The 18,722-nt window shown below is 51.4% G+C and overlaps 5 protein-coding genes across 5 annotated transcripts; 3 read left to right on the forward strand and 2 right to left on the reverse strand.

Annotated features, from left to right (window-relative positions):
* Positions 1-524: 524 nt before the first annotated feature.
* On the forward strand, positions 525-1,791 carry BBA_02995 (branched-chain amino acid aminotransferase; the record flags this gene model as incomplete). The annotated part of the gene is made up of 2 exons (XM_008598092.1): positions 525-594; positions 662-1,791. The coding sequence occupies 2 exons, from the start codon at positions 525-527 to the stop codon at positions 1,789-1,791; spliced, it is 1,200 nt and encodes a 399-aa protein (XP_008596314.1).
* Positions 1,792-2,043: 252 nt separating this feature from the next.
* On the reverse strand, positions 2,044-2,544 carry BBA_02996 (antigenic cell wall galactomannoprotein, putative; the record flags this gene model as incomplete). Its single annotated transcript, XM_008598093.1, has 1 exon — positions 2,044-2,544. One exon carries the CDS (start codon positions 2,542-2,544, stop codon positions 2,044-2,046), a length of 501 nt encoding a protein of 166 aa, XP_008596315.1.
* Positions 2,545-7,645: 5,101 nt separating this feature from the next.
* Positions 7,646-8,675, forward strand: BBA_02997 (uncharacterized protein; the record flags this gene model as incomplete). The annotated part of the gene is made up of 2 exons (XM_008598094.1): positions 7,646-7,870; positions 8,388-8,675. 2 exons carry the CDS (start codon positions 7,646-7,648, stop codon positions 8,673-8,675), a joined length of 513 nt encoding a protein of 170 aa, XP_008596316.1.
* Positions 8,676-9,576: 901 nt separating this feature from the next.
* Positions 9,577-11,638, forward strand: BBA_02998 (GMP synthase; the record flags this gene model as incomplete). Its single annotated transcript, XM_008598095.1, has 9 exons — positions 9,577-9,644; positions 9,710-9,870; positions 9,923-10,034; positions 10,086-10,143; positions 10,195-10,221; positions 10,272-10,420; positions 10,474-11,311; positions 11,367-11,551; positions 11,608-11,638. 9 exons carry the CDS (start codon positions 9,577-9,579, stop codon positions 11,636-11,638), a joined length of 1,629 nt encoding a protein of 542 aa, XP_008596317.1.
* Positions 11,639-12,323: 685 nt separating this feature from the next.
* Positions 12,324-12,737, reverse strand: BBA_02999 (hydrophobin-like protein; the record flags this gene model as incomplete). The annotated part of the gene is made up of 3 exons (XM_008598096.1): positions 12,324-12,371; positions 12,427-12,512; positions 12,572-12,737. 3 exons carry the CDS (start codon positions 12,735-12,737, stop codon positions 12,324-12,326), a joined length of 300 nt encoding a protein of 99 aa, XP_008596318.1.
* Positions 12,738-18,722: the final 5,985 nt, after the last annotated feature.

Genomic DNA, 18,722 nt, shown 5'->3' on the forward strand with positions numbered 1-18,722 from the left:
TACAATCAAGTCATGTTGCGTGGTTCCTTTTTAGTGCATGCATATTCAGCCAAAGGAAAAGCACGAATCGGATGTAAGGCCTAGCGCCGATCCGTAAGCAGAAGCAGCTTGTTTTACTGCGAGTAAGCTCAATGTTTTAAGCCGAGTGCATGCACCCGACATCGGCCTATGGAGGGGCCATCAGCCCACCTGAGTCAAGCATACATAGAAAATGAGCTGGTGCCCGGTCTGCTTCTCACTATTGATCACTTTTCCCTGTGTCTTGACTTTTGGCATTATTTATCGAGAATAGGCCATCAAGCGAAGCGATCCAAATGTAGGTATTCGAACAACATTGCACCGCTCGTGTGGGCGCAATGGCAGCTGTGATACGTCAATCTCCATCTTTTACTGCCCCGCGCTACCCCTCCACCTCGTCTTCTCTGTGCCGCGATTAAACTTCAACTTTGAAACTCCAACTTACCACGACGCAGCACATCATCGGAACCGTGCAAAAGAACCGACAGACGAACAAACCTCTCAACATGGCTGCTTTTCCCCCTCCCCCGGTCAACACGATTGACTGGTCCAACGTCGGCTTCAAAGTCCGCGAAGGTATAGATAACCCTCCAACCCAGCCCCTCCAATCCAAACCACAACACTAACCACGTCCATGACGCAGTCAACGGCCACATCGAATCGACCTACTCCAAGACGACGGGCCAGTGGACGCCCCTCAAATTCGTCGCCGACCCCTACATGCGCATCCACGGCATGTCCCCCGCCCTCAACTACGGCCAGCAGGCCTACGAGGGCCTCAAGGCCTTCCGCATGCCCGGCGACTCCGCCATTAGCGTCTTCCGCCCGGACCGCAACGGCCTCCGCCTGCAGCACTCGGCCGACGTCGTCTCGATGCCGCACGTGCCCGTAGACGTCTTTGTGCGGGCCTGCCGCGCCGCCGTCGCGCTCAATGCCGGCTTCGTCCCGCCGCACGAGACGGGCGCGGCGCTGTACGTCCGCCCACAGCTGTACGGCTCCAGCGCGCAGCTCGGGCTCACGGCGCCAGAAGAGTACACCTTTTGCGTGTTTGTGGTGCCGACGGGCGTGTACCACGGGACCGGCCCGGTCAAGGCGCTGATCCTGGACGAGTTTGACCGCACGGCGCCCAAGGGCACTGGGCACGCCAAGGTCGGCGGCAACTACGCGCCGGTGCTGCGGTGGAGCGACGGCGCGAGGAACGACGGCTACGGCATCACGCTGCATCTCGACAGCGCGCACCACGAGGACATTGACGAGTTTAGCACGAGCGGCTTCATTGGCGTCATTGCCAAGAGCGAGACGGATGTCAAGCTCGTGGTGCCCGACTCCAACTGCGTCATTGACAGCGTCACGAGCGACAGCGTGCAGCACATTGCCCGCAGCTGGGGCTGGGCCGTCGAGAAGCGCACGGTCAAGTACGCCGAGCTGCCGAGCTTTACCGAAGTCATGGCTGCGGGCACGGCGGCTGCGCTGGTGCCGATCCGGTCCATCACGCGGAGGGTCGCGGGCGGGCTGTCGGCGGCGGAAGGAGGAGTGGCCAAAGTGAGCACAGACGGGGACGAGGTGACGGTGACGTACATGCCGCCGGAGCAGGAGGAGGCCGGGCCGGTGTGCTTGAAGCTGCTAGAGAAGCTTAGGGCTATTCAGCTGGGCAAGATCGAGGACGAGTTTGGGTGGCGGTGCAACGTGGGCGAGGAGGATCTCGCGGTGGATGGCGCGCAGGCGACGACGGGTGGGCAGGCGACGCCGCAGACGGTGGACCAGATGGAATAGGGAGGATGTGGAATTGGATAGTTGTATCTACGCAAAAGTTCTTTCAAAAATACATTTCGAGATGTTTTGGGAATTGGCGTGCGGTGATGACGCGCGATTGTGTAGGCAGCTACATGGCTGGGTTGGAGTTGTATTTGTCGTCAATATATACTTGAGAATGTACAATATGTCTGTAGTCTGGCCAAGCCGGCATGGCATCGTCTCCCCAAACTTGGCCCGTGATTGGAAACTCATCATTCGTCCCACACTACCTCAAGAAAACGCCTTGATGCCCTCGACGAACTTGTCATCAATCTGCTTAATCAGAATCGCCGCAACATCAGCCAGCTCCTTTGGAATCTTTTGCAAAATCGCCGCGCACAGATCCTTTGTCGCGTCGCGCTGCTGCTCGATGACGACCTTGATGATGGGCGTCACAATCACCCAGTTGTCAAACTTTGGCTTGGTGCGGACCAGGTTGTCAATGACGGTGTTTACGTCGTCGGCGAGGGTGCCGGTGGCGCCGGCAATGTCGAGGGCGGCCTCGTAGTCGAGGGCTGCCGAGGCGCGGGCGGTGCGGGTGCCCTGGTTGATGTCGTTGAGCAGGCAGAGCGAGTCGGTGGTGATGGGGACGAGGCCGAGGAGGCCGCCCGAGTACGAGGTGACGGACTTGTTGAGCTGCATGGTGGCGGTGGCAATGGTCTCGAGGGCGCCCTTGATGTCGGCGACGGCGGTGGTGGCGAGGGCCGCGAGGGCGAGGAGCTTGATCTGCATGGTGGGAGAGGGTGGGAGAGGTGGGCAGAGGGAGAATGAGAGAAATGATTCGAGGCTTGAACAGTTTGAGGATGGAGAGAAAGAGAGAGAGAGTTAGGTAGATTGTTAGGTAGATTGTTCCAGGGGATCAGTGGTCGGCTTATATACCAATTGGGATATGGGATGGGGATGGTCATGGATGGGACGGGTTTCGGTCAGACTTCCACATGGCAAGTCGTTGATCAACGGTATAACGAGCCGAGGAACAAACCAGACGTGCTCATCGTCTACCGTCGCAAGCGAACCGGGGTTTCCTGCAAGCCATGGATGTGCTCATATGCACTAGTCATCCCAAAATACTACAAAATCAGCTCCTACTCGGCCGCTGCTTCTCCGCATCTGAGTTGCTGCTCCACCGAAGCTGGGCAATATCAGAGGCAATAAACTGACGAGCACTGCCGGGTGGAGGTAGACTTACCTCGTTCTCGCCTGTTTTTGAAGGCCATTTGCTCGGCCGAGCTCCCCCCGCTCACCAGCAATAAATCAGAGCGAAAATGAGTTCAGGGACCATCAAACTACGATCCGCCTACTCGTTTTGACTTTGCGGGAGAACTCGTTTCCGTGCGTATCTTTGAGTGAATACTGCGGTCGGGTCTTCATTTCTTACTCGCCGCTCACCAGCAATAAATCAGCGAATGAGTCCAGGGACACACAAAAAAAAAAGGAGGAGTGTGTCGGTGCGAAATGTCACCGCCATCATTAGCCCGGCGGCGGCCGCACCCCGTCTTTACCTGATCGGGAAGGCAGTCTGGGGAAACCTTTTTCGCTCCCCCATACTACCCCGGAACTATTTTTTTTTTGTGGCGCCGAGTTATTCCCCTTCTTGACAAAAGAGGTGAGAAAAAAAGTTGGCAGTTTTTGGGGGTCCTTGACAAGCGGAAGCACGGAGCAATTGATGAGCCTCAAGGCCCGGATTCAGCCTTGACGATGCTATGTACGAGGTGGCGCTTTTTGACGATTGTTGTGCAAACTCAAATTTGTGTAAGTGAGCTTGTAATTGGGAAAATAAAAGATTTAAACTGGCAATTGACTGGGAGAGTTGCGGCATAGTATAAACAAACCACCATCGGCGAACAGAGGGGGCGGTTTGAGAGCGACATTGAGACTTGAAGCAACATCCGGGGAACTCTGGGTACTCTGATACCCTTACCCACGTGTGCCACGTCTGGTGAGAGAGTTTCTCTTGTCCCCCCGTCTATTACTATCCTCCCCCGCATCGATGGCATGACGGGTGGAGCGGCGCTCTTTGTTGGGAAGACGGCGATGGTAACCAGGGTTATATTGTTAGTATGGTTCGCGGGGTGGGTGACATTGGCATTGGCTTGGCTTACAAGTTTGCCTTGATGCCGCGGCTGATGGAGGGGGGGGGGGGAGTCGTCGAGATGGGCCTTGTTGGTAAGCTTCTTCATGTGAAGGCCAGCACCAGCACAGAAATCGGGGTGAGGAAAGTGAAAACACCGCCGACTTGAACGTGGGGGGTGAAGGCGAGTGGCTTGGAAAGGTGCTGTGGCACTCGCCAAGCCAAGCTCTGCGTAACTGATAAGTTGATAACTAGATGCCCCTGGAAAGAACGGGCTTACTAGAATTGTACCCGCAACCATCATCGCACAGACTCTCGGCAAATCTTTCAACTGGGCGCCAAAAGTTTATTAAGCTGCGAGATGGTAAACATCGAACAAGGTTCACGAATCCGGGAGCCGGCTACAACCGACTCTAGTGTAGCTCCTTGCAAGCAAGAATTGGAAGAACTATTGAATCAACCAAGGCCCTCGATCCAACTTTTTGTACCTTTTATGCGCAGAGATAACCACACCACAGTACTTATTCGGCCAAAGATTAATTGATTTGGCCTTGACAAGCCCGCAGCTGCCGAAATGTTCGACAAAATGGCCAAGTAGACTCAAGAACTGCGTCGGCTTTGAGGATTGCCATGTCTTGTAATCATAGGTCCCGGTTTGGTCGTCAGCCCCCTTTGCCGCCGCCGAGACATGAAATTCCCGTTGCTGCAAGGTCAGCTCCTCTCTTCATCATGGTTGTCCACCTGCAGCCAGTCGCCAGGGAGCAAGGTTGCAAAAGGAAGCCTTGCGCGATAATCAATGGGTAGCAGGCAAGGCTAGAGATGCTGTTGTAAATAACGCTCCTCCCCATTTCAAGTGAATACATCGTCAAAGGTCGCAACCGCCGCCGAATGCCAAAGTCGGTGCAAACCACTCCGCGATGAACCTGAATCAGTCGTGCGAAGACATTTCCGAGCTTGTTCATGGTTCTATGATAGATGATGCGAGGATTTCCTTCCTCAAAAAATTCTCGCCAAAAGAAAGTAGGACAAGAAGAATGACCAACATGCGAGATATAACTGCAATTTACTTTGATGTCTTTCAATTCACTTTTCCCATGTTTCTGGGTCTGAATCACGTCTCTACTGCAGAAAGAGCACTCTTCCACTCCGTTTCACATTCCTTCGCAAAGCTGGCCAACAGTTCAGCTACATCTCCCGGCGACAAAGCAAGCAAGAGTCCAAGCACTTCGTGACGGCCTATTCGATGCCAGCGCACTGATACAAAGCAGACCCTCTACCAGGCTGGCCATAAATGTACAGCTCCTCACCTATACCAGCATTCTTTGCGTTGCACTGGACGGAACATTTGGTAAGATAGAGCGACTATTGCAACAAATGGTGGATGACTGTGATGGATTTTGGTAGTTAATTTGGGATTGATCCAAGGAGTTTATCCTATTCGAGAACCAAGCGACGCCGTCTGAAAGGTGGGTGCTACGATATCAGATACACAGGTTAATTAGCAGGTTCTAGAAGAAGCACGTCGACCCTGAGACGGTGGCCAAGAATTCGTCCAGCTGAGTATACGGGTGATACTGGTAATATCTTTGGAGCCCTTTGTCAGTGTGAGATGAATGACAGCCAGGGTGTCAGTATATACATGGGTGAGATGTATGGCGAATGTGATTGATCTTTTTTCTGAACATCACTATGAATAACATATGACGTGAGCATTCAAATATCTCAGTATGCTATACTTGGTTGCTGGACTTGTTTTGTTTTGTCCCCCTCTTCTTGTATCTCGACATCACAAGCAAGTCACTGGGTGCTGCCAGCGGTTGGTTCTGTGACCATGTGCGACATGCATGTATAGGGGCAGGAACAACGGGCAAAACTGCAACCGCAAATCCAACAGCCCAAAAAATTCATTGGTGAAGTCGTGTGCGTCTAAATATGCCAAGCAAATAAACAGCTCCCAACACCAATCACTGCGTCCAACGCCTCATCTGCGACACGTGCGCGCTGAAACCACCACGTCTTGCCACCAAATATATAAGCGACGAGAGTCCTGAATTATCCCTCTTAGAAAGATGAAAAAGAAAAAAAGTCCACTACATCATCTCACTTACTTTTTTTCAATATCATACAGCCTCTGCTTAGCCAAGAACCATGTGCACTTTTGCCGCCTATCAATTCGTCTGCCGCTGCCCGGCCGGCGACAACTGCACACAGCTCGAGCGGGGATTTACCGTTCGATACGGGGCAAAGTGGCACTATAGAGCATCGCAAGTCATTTCGCACTCGTGCAAGCTTCAGCGAAGCAAGAACATTATGGAAGCGGACATGAACTGCCCACAGGTGTCGGTTATAGGTGGCGGGGCAGCCATCCCCGTCGAGGACGAAGACGTCTGCGCAGAATGCAAAGCACAGTGTCCGCTGCCCAAGGAGAGCAAGTCGAAATCGGGGCTTCCTTTTGGAAACTTTGGGATGAGGCGCACTTTGTAGAGAGTATGGGAGAAGTGGTGGAGGGCGTGGGAAATTTTTACTTTGTTGGGCGCGCCAAAGGGCGCATCGGCGCGGCATCCATGAGATTTGAGTAGGGTGTGGATGTATTTGGGCTAGAAATACGATGCCAAATGTTGATACTAAAGCGAACTCGAATTTTGAGAAGATTTGTGTTACATGGACCTGATGATCCTTCAACAAGGGTACGGTACCGAATCAGGGTCAGGCTCGAACAGCCGCGATTGAAAGCGTCGAGGACAACGATGATGGACCGCAATGTTATCATCTACAAATCTATTTGGGCTCAAATAGAAGGCAATACATTACTTTTGATACCCAGGTCGTGTCTCGGAAAAGACGCTGCAGTGATTGGGCTGCGTAGCACCAGATCTCGGCCCAAATCTGTCAGCACAAAATCGCAATTATATATGAGAAGAAATGGGAAGAAATCATTAGGTTCCACGATTTTGACGAAAAGAGACAAAATTACATGAGATTTTAGTTATTACTTTTTTGCCACTAAATTACTGTCCAATCATCTGTGTTCCGCATCGTCTTGCTCGGACCCGAAAGATGTGCAAAATTATGCTGCAGCAGCCTATCTCAGGCTCTCTGTCCCTGCCCAGCGGGGTACGAGTGCATCAGCTCTGCTTAGGTCTCCACCGTCTACATGAAGAAACTGTTTCGTTTCAGAAAAAAAGATGCCCTGATACGGTCGGCGGCGTGTTGGGAGCAGCGCAGGCAAGGCAAGGCAACGGCGACGTGCCGCGACGGGGCCTGCCCAAACACACGGTCGCCAGAGTCCAACAAGTTTGATTGGGAGAGTGAGTGATCCGTACGGCTACGTTTTTGATGCGAGAATATGCGTGGCCCTGTGAGAAGTGCCCTCTGCCCAAAGATGCAAAGTAGGACCTTGATTGTGATGAGTGGCACGAGCTTCAAGTTTGGGCAGGAGGCCCGCTGACGGATGGGGACGAACATTCCGTGTACAACGGCGCGTAGAGCATGGACTGTTGTTAATCATGGCTACTATAAGAGTATTGGTCACGGTCATATCTGGTGATGAATAACTCGGCAGTGAAAAAAAAAAAGACCAAATCCTTCCACTCTATCTTGGTACTTGGTTCGCGACTATATATCTGCTTGGCAGGTTACCATACGCTCATTCAAGCCTCACTCTACCACTCATTTATCTGATTTCTTTGTTTCTTTCATTTTTCTTCGTTTTTATCTGGTGCAGATATTCTCCTTTGCCAAGTACCACCACACAGCATCACCATGTGCAAATTCTACTACGAAATCACACTGTGTGCCTGCGGCGAGGCCGGCCGATGCCTGGGCGCTCTGAGAACCAGCCAAGTCAGCATCGGCGGCACGCCCTACCACGTCGTGAGCGATGCGGTCCACAGGAGCGAAATCTGTCTGCGCCGACGGCTCAAGGAGAGAGGCTCGCGTGCATCACGAGACTGCTTCCAGACGGCAATATCGTCGCGCATGGGGAAAGTGGGCGACAAGACAGTCTACGTCTTTACGGACCGGCCCTGCAGCAACTGCAGCATGTGCAGCAACTACCTATGAGCGCATGTACTTGGGCAGACTTTTCTTTTTTATTTTTTATTTCTTCGGGCGCCGCCTTGACTCATCAGGAGTTTCGCGTGTTGCTCGTCATGAAACAATCTTTCTTTTTTATTTTTATTTTTATTTTTATTTTTATTTTGTTGTTTTTTTTTTCTCCCGACAAATTCTAAACAAAAAGGTTAATAGAGGTCAGGGCGACTTTGGGTACCGCTTTGCACGACGTCGATGTGGTCGCACCATTATATAAAGAAAATACAGAACATGCTGCAACTTCGTCGTTGTTGTTTCCGAGCCAAACACACAAAAAAAAAAAAAAAAAAGACTTAGCCTTGCACGCACCCGTCTCTTTCATGTGCCCATTCTTCTTTCTTCCCTCCTTGATTTCCTCCCCTTCCCTTTTCCCGACGTCAAAACCCAAAAGGTCATGTGCCAGTTTATCCAGGTACAAGAGTTTTGCCCGTGCACGGCCGAGGACCGGTGCCGGCGCATCGAAGAGGCAGTGGAGACGCCGTACGGCATGCGTCACGCCGTGAATCAGACGGGCCTGGTGACGGTCGTCTGCAAGCAGCGGCGCTTCGTCATGTCATCGGCGGCCTTTGCGGCAAGAGAGTGTCCCAACACGTCCGAGGGGTCGAGGGCCGGCCCCGAGGGCGACGGATTCCGCTACGAGCCCGCCGAGAAGATGTGCCAGTTGTGCGCCGATTTTTGCGGCATTCCTCGTGGCGTCTGAAAGAGAGGGAGGCGGGGGGATCTTCTGTTTCCCATTCAGGCGTGTCATCCGTGGTGAATCTGTCACTCGCTGGGTTTCCTGTATGACGTCTGCTGGGCGTAACACCAAGTTGCTCCGCGGCACGCGCTCGGTGTACGGTATGGTCAGCTGCACTCAGCCCCGGGCGCGGGTGTGATACTTTGACAATAAAGTACGTCACTAACTCGAGAAGGTATCCTTTCCAGATCCTTTGGCTCCATACCGATTCATAGGGGCAACATGCGGCATGGCGGGGTAGTTGAATCGACCAGGCATGTCCCTGCGATGGGAGTGCGAGGGTCAAGACAAAATTGCTTTCTCATAAGGTTATTCGGGGTAGGAGAAGATGGAAACACTTGGTCAGCGGTTTATATAGTCGGTAGAGTTGTCGTGTGATTTTCTTTTCTTTTTTTTCCATTTCTTGGTCTGGTTTGCTGTAACTGCGTCATCGGCGCGGGGCAGCAGCGCGGGGCAGAGATTTCTTTTCCTTGATTGTACTGTAAACAGTCTCGTCGCAGCATGAAACGCGCGCACTGCCAACTTGTCTCGGTAGCAGATATCAATCATCCCTCAACCATGCATTTACCTGAATTTTCTGTCTTTTTTAAATTCGATATCAGGGTCCTTTTAGCGCGGCCGCGGTGACTTTTCTGTGGTGCCCCTCCTGCCCCTCTATTGGTCAGCGGCAACGGCGCCGTTATCCACCCAAGTTCCTCCAGTGTGAATTTTTTTTTCTTCGCGTTGCCGCGACTCTGCTCTTGTTTGGAGACTTGACAAGAGCTGTTTTCAGATTCTGTTCGTCTACCCGTATCAAAAAAACGTAGACTTTTGAAAATCGGCTCCATTTCTCATCCACCGAGCCGCCCATAGATATTACCCCGCCATGTCTGTCACCGACGTTGAGACGGAGCCTCACAAGCTCTACGACACCATCCTGGTGCTCGACTTTGGGTGAGACTCGCATCAATTATTGCGACATGCGTACATGTGCTAAATTATGCCTTTTCGTACAACAGCTCTCAGTTCTCCCACCTTCTTATCCGCCGTATGAGAGAGTTCAACGTCTATGCCGAGCTGCTCCCGTGTACACAAAAGGCTGCCGACCTAGCCTGGAAGCCCAAGGGTATTATCCTGAGTGGTGGTCCCTACAGTGTCTACGAGGATGGCGCTCCTCACGGTATTTTCAGTCCCAGCTCACGCATACCATGTAGACGTTGACACTGTCTCAGTTGACCCCGCCTGGTTGGACTATGGCGTTCCCATTCTCGGCATCTGCTATGGAATGCAGGAACTTGCCTACCGTCTATCCCCTGATAACGTTATTGCCGGTACTGCCCGAGAGTGAGCATCTTTGTCCGTCAATGTTCGGCCTGCTCGTCTAACAATCAATAGGTACGGTCTTGCCGTCCTCAACGCCAGCAAGGTCAGCGGACATGTTGACCGTCTCTTTGTAAGTGCACACATAAATCAGGGTGGACGTGGTCTTCTAACACTTTAATAGGAGGGCATTGGCGAGGATATGCGCTGCGTAAGTTAGAGGTCTTTTGTAGGGAAATGCCGTGAGACTAACAAAACAAGTGGATGTCCCATGGCGACAAGCTGTCCAAGCTCCCTGATGGCTTCCACACCATCGCGACGACCAAAAACTCCGAGTATGCTGCCATTGGCCACAGTGACAAGCCCATCTACGCTATTCAATTCCATCCCGAAGTTACCCACACAGAAAGGTACGCAATTCACTACAGCTCGTCCCCTCAAACCATTCTGACCGAAACCGCAGTGGTGGCATTATCCTGAAGAACTTTGCCGTCGGCATCTGCCAGGCCCAGCAGAAGTGGACCATGGCCAGTCTCGTTGATCAGTGGATCACGCGCATTCGCAACCTCGTCGGTACCAAGGGCCAGGTCCTCGGCGCCGTCTCCGGCGGTGTCGACTCGACCGTCGCTGCCAAGCTGATGCACGAGGCCATTGGCGACCGCTTCCACGCCGTCATGGTCGACAACGGCTGCCTGCGCCTCGACGAGGCCAAAAAAGTCAAGGAGACGCTCGAGGGCCACCTCGGCATCAACCTAACCGTCGTCGACGCAAGCAAGCAGTTCCTCGACGGCCTCGCCGGCGTCACTGACCCCGAGGCCAAGCGCCGCTTCATCGGCGGCAAGTTCATCGACATCTTCGAGGCCGAGGCCGAGCGTATCGAGAAGGAGGCCAGCCACTCAGACCGCGCCGGAAAGGTCGAGTTCTTCCTCCAGGGCACCCTCTACCCCGACGTCATCGAGAGCATCTCCTTTAAGGGCCCCAGCCAGACCATCAAGACCCATCACAACGTTGGCGGTCTGCCCAAGCGCATGACCGAGGGCCATGGCCTTAAGCTCATTGAGCCTCTCCGCGAGCTTTTCAAAGACGAGGTCCGCGAGCTTGGACGCCAGCTGGGTCTTCACGAGGAACTCGTCATGCGTCACCCTTTCCCCGGCCCAGGCATCGCCATCCGTGTCCTCGGCGAGGTCACTCCCGAGCGTGTCGAGATTGCTCGCCGCGCTGACAATATCTTTATTAACATGATTCGTGAGAATGGTCTCTACAACGAGATTGGCCAGGCTTTTGCCGCTCTCGACCCTAGCGTGAGTCCATCGCGCTGCAAATACGGCGTACTGCAGACAACTAACCGTGTGACAGCGTGCTGTCGGTGTCATGGGTGACAAGCGTGTCTACCAGTACATCATCATCCTCCGCGCCATCCAGACCAAGGACTTCATGTCTGCCAATCCTTATCCTTTCGACCACAAGCTGCTCAATGAAATCTCCACCCGCATCACGAATGAGGTTGACGGCGTGTGCCGTGTCGTCTACGACGTCACCAGGTAAGCTAACAATGAACCAAAACGTTGACAAAGTTCAAAAGCTGACTGAGATGTAGCAAACCTCCTGGCACTATCGAGCTAGAGTAGAATGGACTTGGGTAGAACGGGATACAGCAGGCGCACAAAATTAGAATTGGGTCTTTACTCTGAGGCAGAGTTTTCCATATATTCGAATAATGACTACATGAAACTATTTACCTTCTGCTAGCCTGTATGAGTGGGCTAATTATCAACGTCCTATGCTCTCTGAACTAAGCTCCCTATTCGTAGACCATACAAGGTAAATTTCACGAGATCTGCTACCTTTACACATTGTCAGTTCGGACATTGAACTTCTCGGCAGAGTACGCCTTCTTATGGAGTATGCGACTCTTGTCAAACCCAGAATGCAAGCTCGGCAGGGGTCAAGAATCGGATAATAAGCCGGCGTGTGTCACTCACTGAGATAGCTCAGCTGAGTTTGGTGTTTTACGCGATACATCTGTATTGAGGAATTGGAATGCGGATCATACAAAAACAAGGCATTTTTTGAAGTAATATATTCGGAATGGATAAATACGAAACTATATGATGCGTCCCTCTTTGTACAAGGGCATGGCTGAGAATAGTAGAAGATGAGAAAAGAAGTTCAACAATCATACACAATGACTCAGCTGCAATGTGAAGCCAAGCTGAATCTCTTCAGTCATCCACCATGCCAATCAAGCCAACTCAGCTTTTGAATTGGTTAAATTTTCCAAGATCGAGAGGTCAGAAGCACAAGTGGTGCCGCTTATGCCGAGACACCAGCGGGTCTCTGGCAGAGAACAGCCTGCTCGGCCTGTTTGACGCGTAATTAGCGGTTGCCTTCTGGAAATCTCATCAAGGGTACTCACGACAGGGAGAACAGCACAGCGAGCCTGCTTGCCAACCTTGGCACAAATTTCCTGGAAGTGTCTGGCGTCGCGGGGAGTTTCAGAAGCTACAAAAGTGTCAGTCAAGTTGGAATCGTGAGGGGTAAGTTTGAAGACCGCCACGTACGGGAAGTCGCGTGGAGGCACAAGATTCCGAGGACGTCAACGTCAGCGCAGACAAGGTTGGAGTAGAGACCGCTGGGGCACACGGCTTTATCAGTGCGAGCCTCGATCTCAGTGGTAGGCATGGCGAGTGCGCCAGCGAAGAGAGCAGCGATAGCAAAGAACTTCATTTTGAACGTGGTGAAGAGTTGAGGGGGGTTCTGGACTGAAGAGATGTGTGTATGAAGGTGAACTTGGTTTGTGATGATCTGAGAGAATTTGATACAAGATATTGGGGGATTTTCTGTGCTTTATATACTCGATTTCGAGGCCTTGTTGGGCATCGGAAGGTTGTTCGCTCTCTCAAGTCCAGCTCAGCTGCATTACCTCTGCTCCACCCGAGTGGCTTACCCATCTCCAATAGGCAAACAAACAGGGATAGAAAAGAGACGGCGAGGTGAGAAAAGCAAATAATACCGTAACTGGGAAGAAAACCAAACAAATTGTGGCTCTCGGGGCTGTTGTTGTTTCCTGCATGGCCCCAATAGAACGTCCATCAAGGCGGCCTTCTTGATACCCCACTAGGTATAAGAGTGCCTGGCACACCTGGGCAGAGCTCAATAATGGGGCTGATACGAGTAGGGTGTGTTTGTAATTTGTACTGTACCAGGATTACATGCATTGACTCGAAATGGGTTTTACAGTCTGATGCAGGTCGTTTTTTTTTCTCGGATTCAACCGGCAGAATCGAGAATGAGCGGTTGCTTCCGGTATCTGTCTCGGGATTCCGAGACATTCTTGTCAACAGTGAGCCAAGCAGACTCGGTAGACAAAGACAAAAGAAAAGCTGACAAGGAGAGACATTGCGATTACAACGTTACTAAAACTACTGTGCGGCTGACTTGACTTTACACGCTTGCACATTCCTTTGTGGTGGATTAGAACAACACCGCCATCGCATTAGCTTGGGGGGGCTAAGATGAGATGTGCATCATGGTGACCACTTCATTTGTAGATGTATTTTGAACTGTCTAAATATAGAGGCTGAGGAAAGCTCCGAAACTCCGTGGCCAGCCTACTCTTGACGTATCTTTACAAAAAGTGCTCGTCTTGACACCAAAGTGTTATGATCAGATATTCAAGTAGTTGGTATACATTCTTGTCATGATTGACCCTTCATTGACTCTTTCCATCGTCGAGAGGCATATATAGCATCTCGTATGATCAGTCGCCTACACTCGGCACTTGCTTGAGCCTCCGACTAGCATATGGGGCATGATTTCCAGTGGTAATGTCGAGCATAGAAAATGGGTTAATAAAAAATACGAATCAGGCGTGATGTCTTGCGGAAAGCATGCCGGCTTCGATCCCGCTCCTTGGTCTGGTCCATCTAGCCGACCTACTGGGTAATACCATCTTGCCGTTGTTACGCCCACGCCACCGCCAAAACTTGATTTTCAAAGGATGCGCTAACATCGGAGTATCGCAGCACAAAGCTGTCAAAGTGTGGAGCGTTGCTGCACCCCTGGGGTTTGTTCCGTTGCCAGGTCGTAGGGACAGGTTTGTCAGAACACCAGGTTAAAATCAGAGAAATCGCGGGGACCCCCCTATGAGTTGTCGTTTGGGCTTGCTGCGGGAAGACAGAAGCGAAATGCGAGTTGTCATGTGCTTAATCCAGAGATCCCTGTTCCTGCAATGCAAGAGACGAAGCAAGGCGGATTTGGGGCATCGTTGTGCTATACGTATGGCAATATGTATGCAAGTCGCCAAGGAACAAGCATTTAGTGTGCAGATAATTGCAGAAACTTTAGATAGTTTTGCACGGAGAATCATTCCGATGTATTGAATCATTGTCTATTTAGTCTAGTCTGATGTCATTAATTTGCTTGGTATCTGAAGTTCCGCTCTGGAAAAGAAGAAAAATCCAAACGAGAAACATGGGCGAGTTTTTCAATCCCGATTCCGAGCCATTGTCACCGCTCCGCTTCAAGTCGAGTACAATGGCCAGGATGGCAAGAGAGACATGCATAATTGGCGTGGCTAGGTTGTTAGTCCTGGATCTATCAGCTTCTACCAAGTACAGGTGCCTTTTTTTTCTCTCCTGCGCGCACACATATGACCCATCGGAATGCCTTGCGACCGGGCTCCATCGTTGGGCAGCTCTTGCTTGCATGCAATTCGAATTGCAGCTCGGCCAGTGGCGTGAAATGTCTCCTTTGCTGCAGCTATTTTACGCCTGCGAATTAGCCATGCAAAAAGCAGGTTTTTTCCCTTAACTAACTAGATCCTTCCGCCACTGGTGAGAATAAAACATATAAAAAAAAGAAATTAAAAATTTAGCGCCTTGACGCCTCCACTTGATTTGCAATGGCCGTTTAATACTCCGTATTTCATGCGGAGCTAGCCCATAGAATTTGTTATTACAAGGCAGACCCAGCAGCTCATTCTTCTTACTAATAATAATACGGCAGATGGCAAACGTTCCAGGGTCACATCAAGATGTCCTCCACAACCCACTTGGCAAACTAACTATCTTGGTTGGGACGAAAAGCGTTGCGGTGCTGACCGAGTTGAGCGGCCCGTGCGCCGCAATGGATGGATGAGTTTCCCTACATTGGAAAGTGACTCGATGCTCAGCGGCCTCGAGAACTTGATTATCGCACTATGCAGTCTTGCAGCTCGGCCAAGCCTTGTTGCTGCGGAAAGCACCGCGCGATACAGGCCGTTACATGTCAATGTGCACCACACAGATACGGCATGGTGCGACCCCCCAGGTTACCAGAAGCCAGGGAGGACCATAAATAGCATAAATTGACCAGGCTCTTATTCTGCCAGGGGGACACCGGGATGTGAACATACAGGCAATGCTGGTAAGCTGAAGAGTTGGCGGGGGGTCGCAGCCAGGGCGGGACCGGCCCGGTCGGCCCCTCCACGACTTGTTGATGTGCCGGGGGCGGGAGGACCCTCTCTTTTGCAGTTAGAAAGGAAGAGGATTGCCGTGAAGGATTTTGTCCTGGACAACAGTGGTTTTGCTGGGCTTGCCCAGCTTTGCCGATCGACTACCAGCGCTTTCCATGCATGTCTCCCCTTGCAGTGTGCTCGAATACACTTGACCAGGCCATCATTAGTTTCCGCAGGCTGCCACTGCGCGGACTTTGTGTTGGGCAAGAGAAGAGGGGCTAATTTAGCCCGTGGCGCTATCTAGACTGAATAGTGATTACCCTTCTGGTTCTGTCATGGCCAACTCTTGGCCTCGCCCCCATTGAGAAGACGAGGCAGCCCACGGCTCGTCGCTCAACGCCTCGGACATAATATTCCTGTCTATACTTTCCGCAAGGCTGGGCTGTTTTGACGGCATATCAAATTCACTGATCAGGCGGCATTACTTGACTAGTCATTTACCAACTAGGAATGGCGCTATGACAGCGCCACAACTTGACTGGGAGATGAGGGCTTGGGGTTAATTAGTACCATTTTTTGCGACCAGATTTCACTGACTCTGCGGACCCCAATTAAGTTAAAGGGAATGGACAAGTTCTTTCCTCGGTCGAGCCGGTCGAGCAGTTACCTCTGGGGGTTGCTTGCTTGCCCTTCCGAGTCCGTCCCGTCAAGGCCGTCGCCAATTTTAGTTTGATAGAGACCGGGTTGCCGCCGGAGCTAGCCACCAACGCCAGGTAAAAGGAAGCTAGTGCTATCTCTGGCCATGCATACATGGTCCTACACTTGTCTATTCTCCCTTTTTCATTGTGCCCACAAGTTCGTCCCGAAAAAGCAAAAAAAAAGAAAAGAAAACCACGAGCGTGGAGATTACAACGTGAACCTGGAGGAGCCACATGAGGCAAAATCTCACGGCGTACGGATTACTCGGGCAGCAATCTTTTCTTTCAGCCTCAGACTCTGCGCCGAGGCGTCTGGCCTTGTTCGGAGACCATCTGCGGCGCCCGACAGACATGCACAAGAAAAGAATCCCCAGCCAGCTGAAAGGGACCTGCAGCTTGCCCCCAAAATAAATACGAGCGACGAATTGAGAGTAAAATGTTACATGATGGGTACTCTGAGACATATCATGGGGCTTGAAAGGTGCCTGATCGCGTTGAAAAGAGCGAGCAAGTCAACAAGGTTCCTGTCCTGCTTGTGATGTGCTGCTCGAGTTGCTTGTCTTGAACATTACCCGAGTGAGCTGGGACGGCATCCTTTCCGCCCTCGTTTGTGCGTCTACAAATGATTTGTCCACGTTTGATAATGCACGCACCAGTAACAGATTACTCTGCAACATTACTCGGTTGCCACCGAGTATGCCACGCCATTCGTGCGTCAAAGAGTGTCACAGCCGAGGCTTACGGGTGGCAAGCTGTTCTATTCGTAGGTCAACACACCTCGATCAATAGTCTTTTCCGATCCAACTGCACCTCACAAGCTTGGTCAGCTGGATCTCGCTTCGTATAGCCATAAACAGCATCCACATCAGCGCCGTCAGTACGTGTTGGTACAATGGGGCATTCGAGCCCTGGACCGCCGAATAGACTGCAAGATATCTCTTTTCGATCCTTGCCAAATTGATCTTGACGCCCAGAATCGACTCATCCCAGAAAACTTATCGCACTGTGCGGCTGGCGGCCGAGTGGCTTGCAACTGGAGCGGTGGTGGCGAATTCGGCAAGAAGGTGACCTGCCACCTACCTGCCACCCAACTGTGCAGCTACATCGCCAAGGCACAAGATGCCTCGTTCGGCCCCATCTGCCACCGGTTACATGCTGCGTAATATACGTGCAGTGTCGATCGACAAGGTGACAAAAAGCTCAAGCACCTTGGCACCATTACTCGCCAGCTGATTTTTGGCCCACGCCTTGCATCGAAGAGGGACGCGAAATTGTCGGCACATGGCCATGATCATTGGTGCTTGGCAGGCAAGAATCATCAAAGTCTGCATGCAACTTTTCAGCCTCTCTGACACATAGAAAATCGAGGTTTATCGCCTTTCGGCGCGCTGTCACGTCGCAAATGGCATCGTGAGTGGCTTATGGGGGGCCAAGCCTACTTCAATAAGCTGCATGGCGACCAGCGACGCCATTGACGTATTTTGCTAAGGCTCTCGCCGGCCTGCATTTTTAGCTGTGCAACACCATTTCGGTGCAGAATTGAATGTTGAGTTGACTGTCATTGAGTACAACTTTTTACCCCGTAGGCTGCTTTTACAACCTCAATTTGGGAGGACGTTGTATCATGGCCATCCCAGCGCGCGCGCTAGGGGAGCTCCGCGAGACATGCTGTCCTAGCTCGTTGTCATGCCCCCAGGAGTTTGCAGAGATGAGACCTTGTCCCGAGACAAGAACTGTCATGAGACAATGGACAATGAAAATGAAAAATGTCATGCAGGTGAGACTAGGCACTCATCAGGAAGCGATCATCAGACTCAAGGAACCTGCCGAGGGCTCCTTGGTGTGGCCAGCTAGGCCATGCGATGTAATTTGACGGCGGCCACCTTTTTAGCTCGCTGTCCAGAGAAAATCAAGCGCGGTCTTTGCATGCGGAGGTAAATAGGGTAGCTTGGGGAAAACTTGGGAGCTTCTAACAACTGCGACAGACCTTTGTCGGATGCAGTGCGTACTAGCAATGCTTGACTAGGTGCAAGTAATACTGGCACAAGTCAAATTCTACGCATCTCAAGTTTCAATAAAATTGAGTAGAGAAATTATTGCAAGAGTAAACATCAAATCGTTACTCTGTCTTGTCCCGTCTTTATGAGTTTGATGGCTACTTTTTTTGGGTAATCGTACAACTCCATCATGGTCTGCGGCCTGCAAGGACTGAAAAGGCTTCAATCAGTTACTACTAGCATTATTTCTCTCTTCTCAATATTTGAATAATCATGACTTTACTAGTCTATATTCTGAGAAGCAGTTGGAGCGCAGTGTTATCTATCGTTAGCATCTTACACTACAGGGTAGTTGCACTGACATGACTGGCTTGCAACGGCGTGTAAAGCCTTGAAAAAGGAAAGCGGTCAAACAACATGATTGCGAAGAATGATACAGAGAGAATATGACAATGAGATTACAGAGAGAATTGTGGCAAGCTAAATACTGTTAGATCCAACACTGTGTCTGTCTCCGTCCGCGGTTGTGCGGAGGACAACGGACATTGACTTGCCAGACAACCGAGAACTGGCCAACAGC

Source organism: Beauveria bassiana (assembly GCF_000280675.1).
Source record: "Beauveria bassiana ARSEF 2860 unplaced genomic scaffold BBA_S00006, whole genome shotgun sequence".
Lineage (NCBI taxonomy): Eukaryota > Fungi > Ascomycota > Sordariomycetes > Hypocreales > Cordycipitaceae > Beauveria > Beauveria bassiana.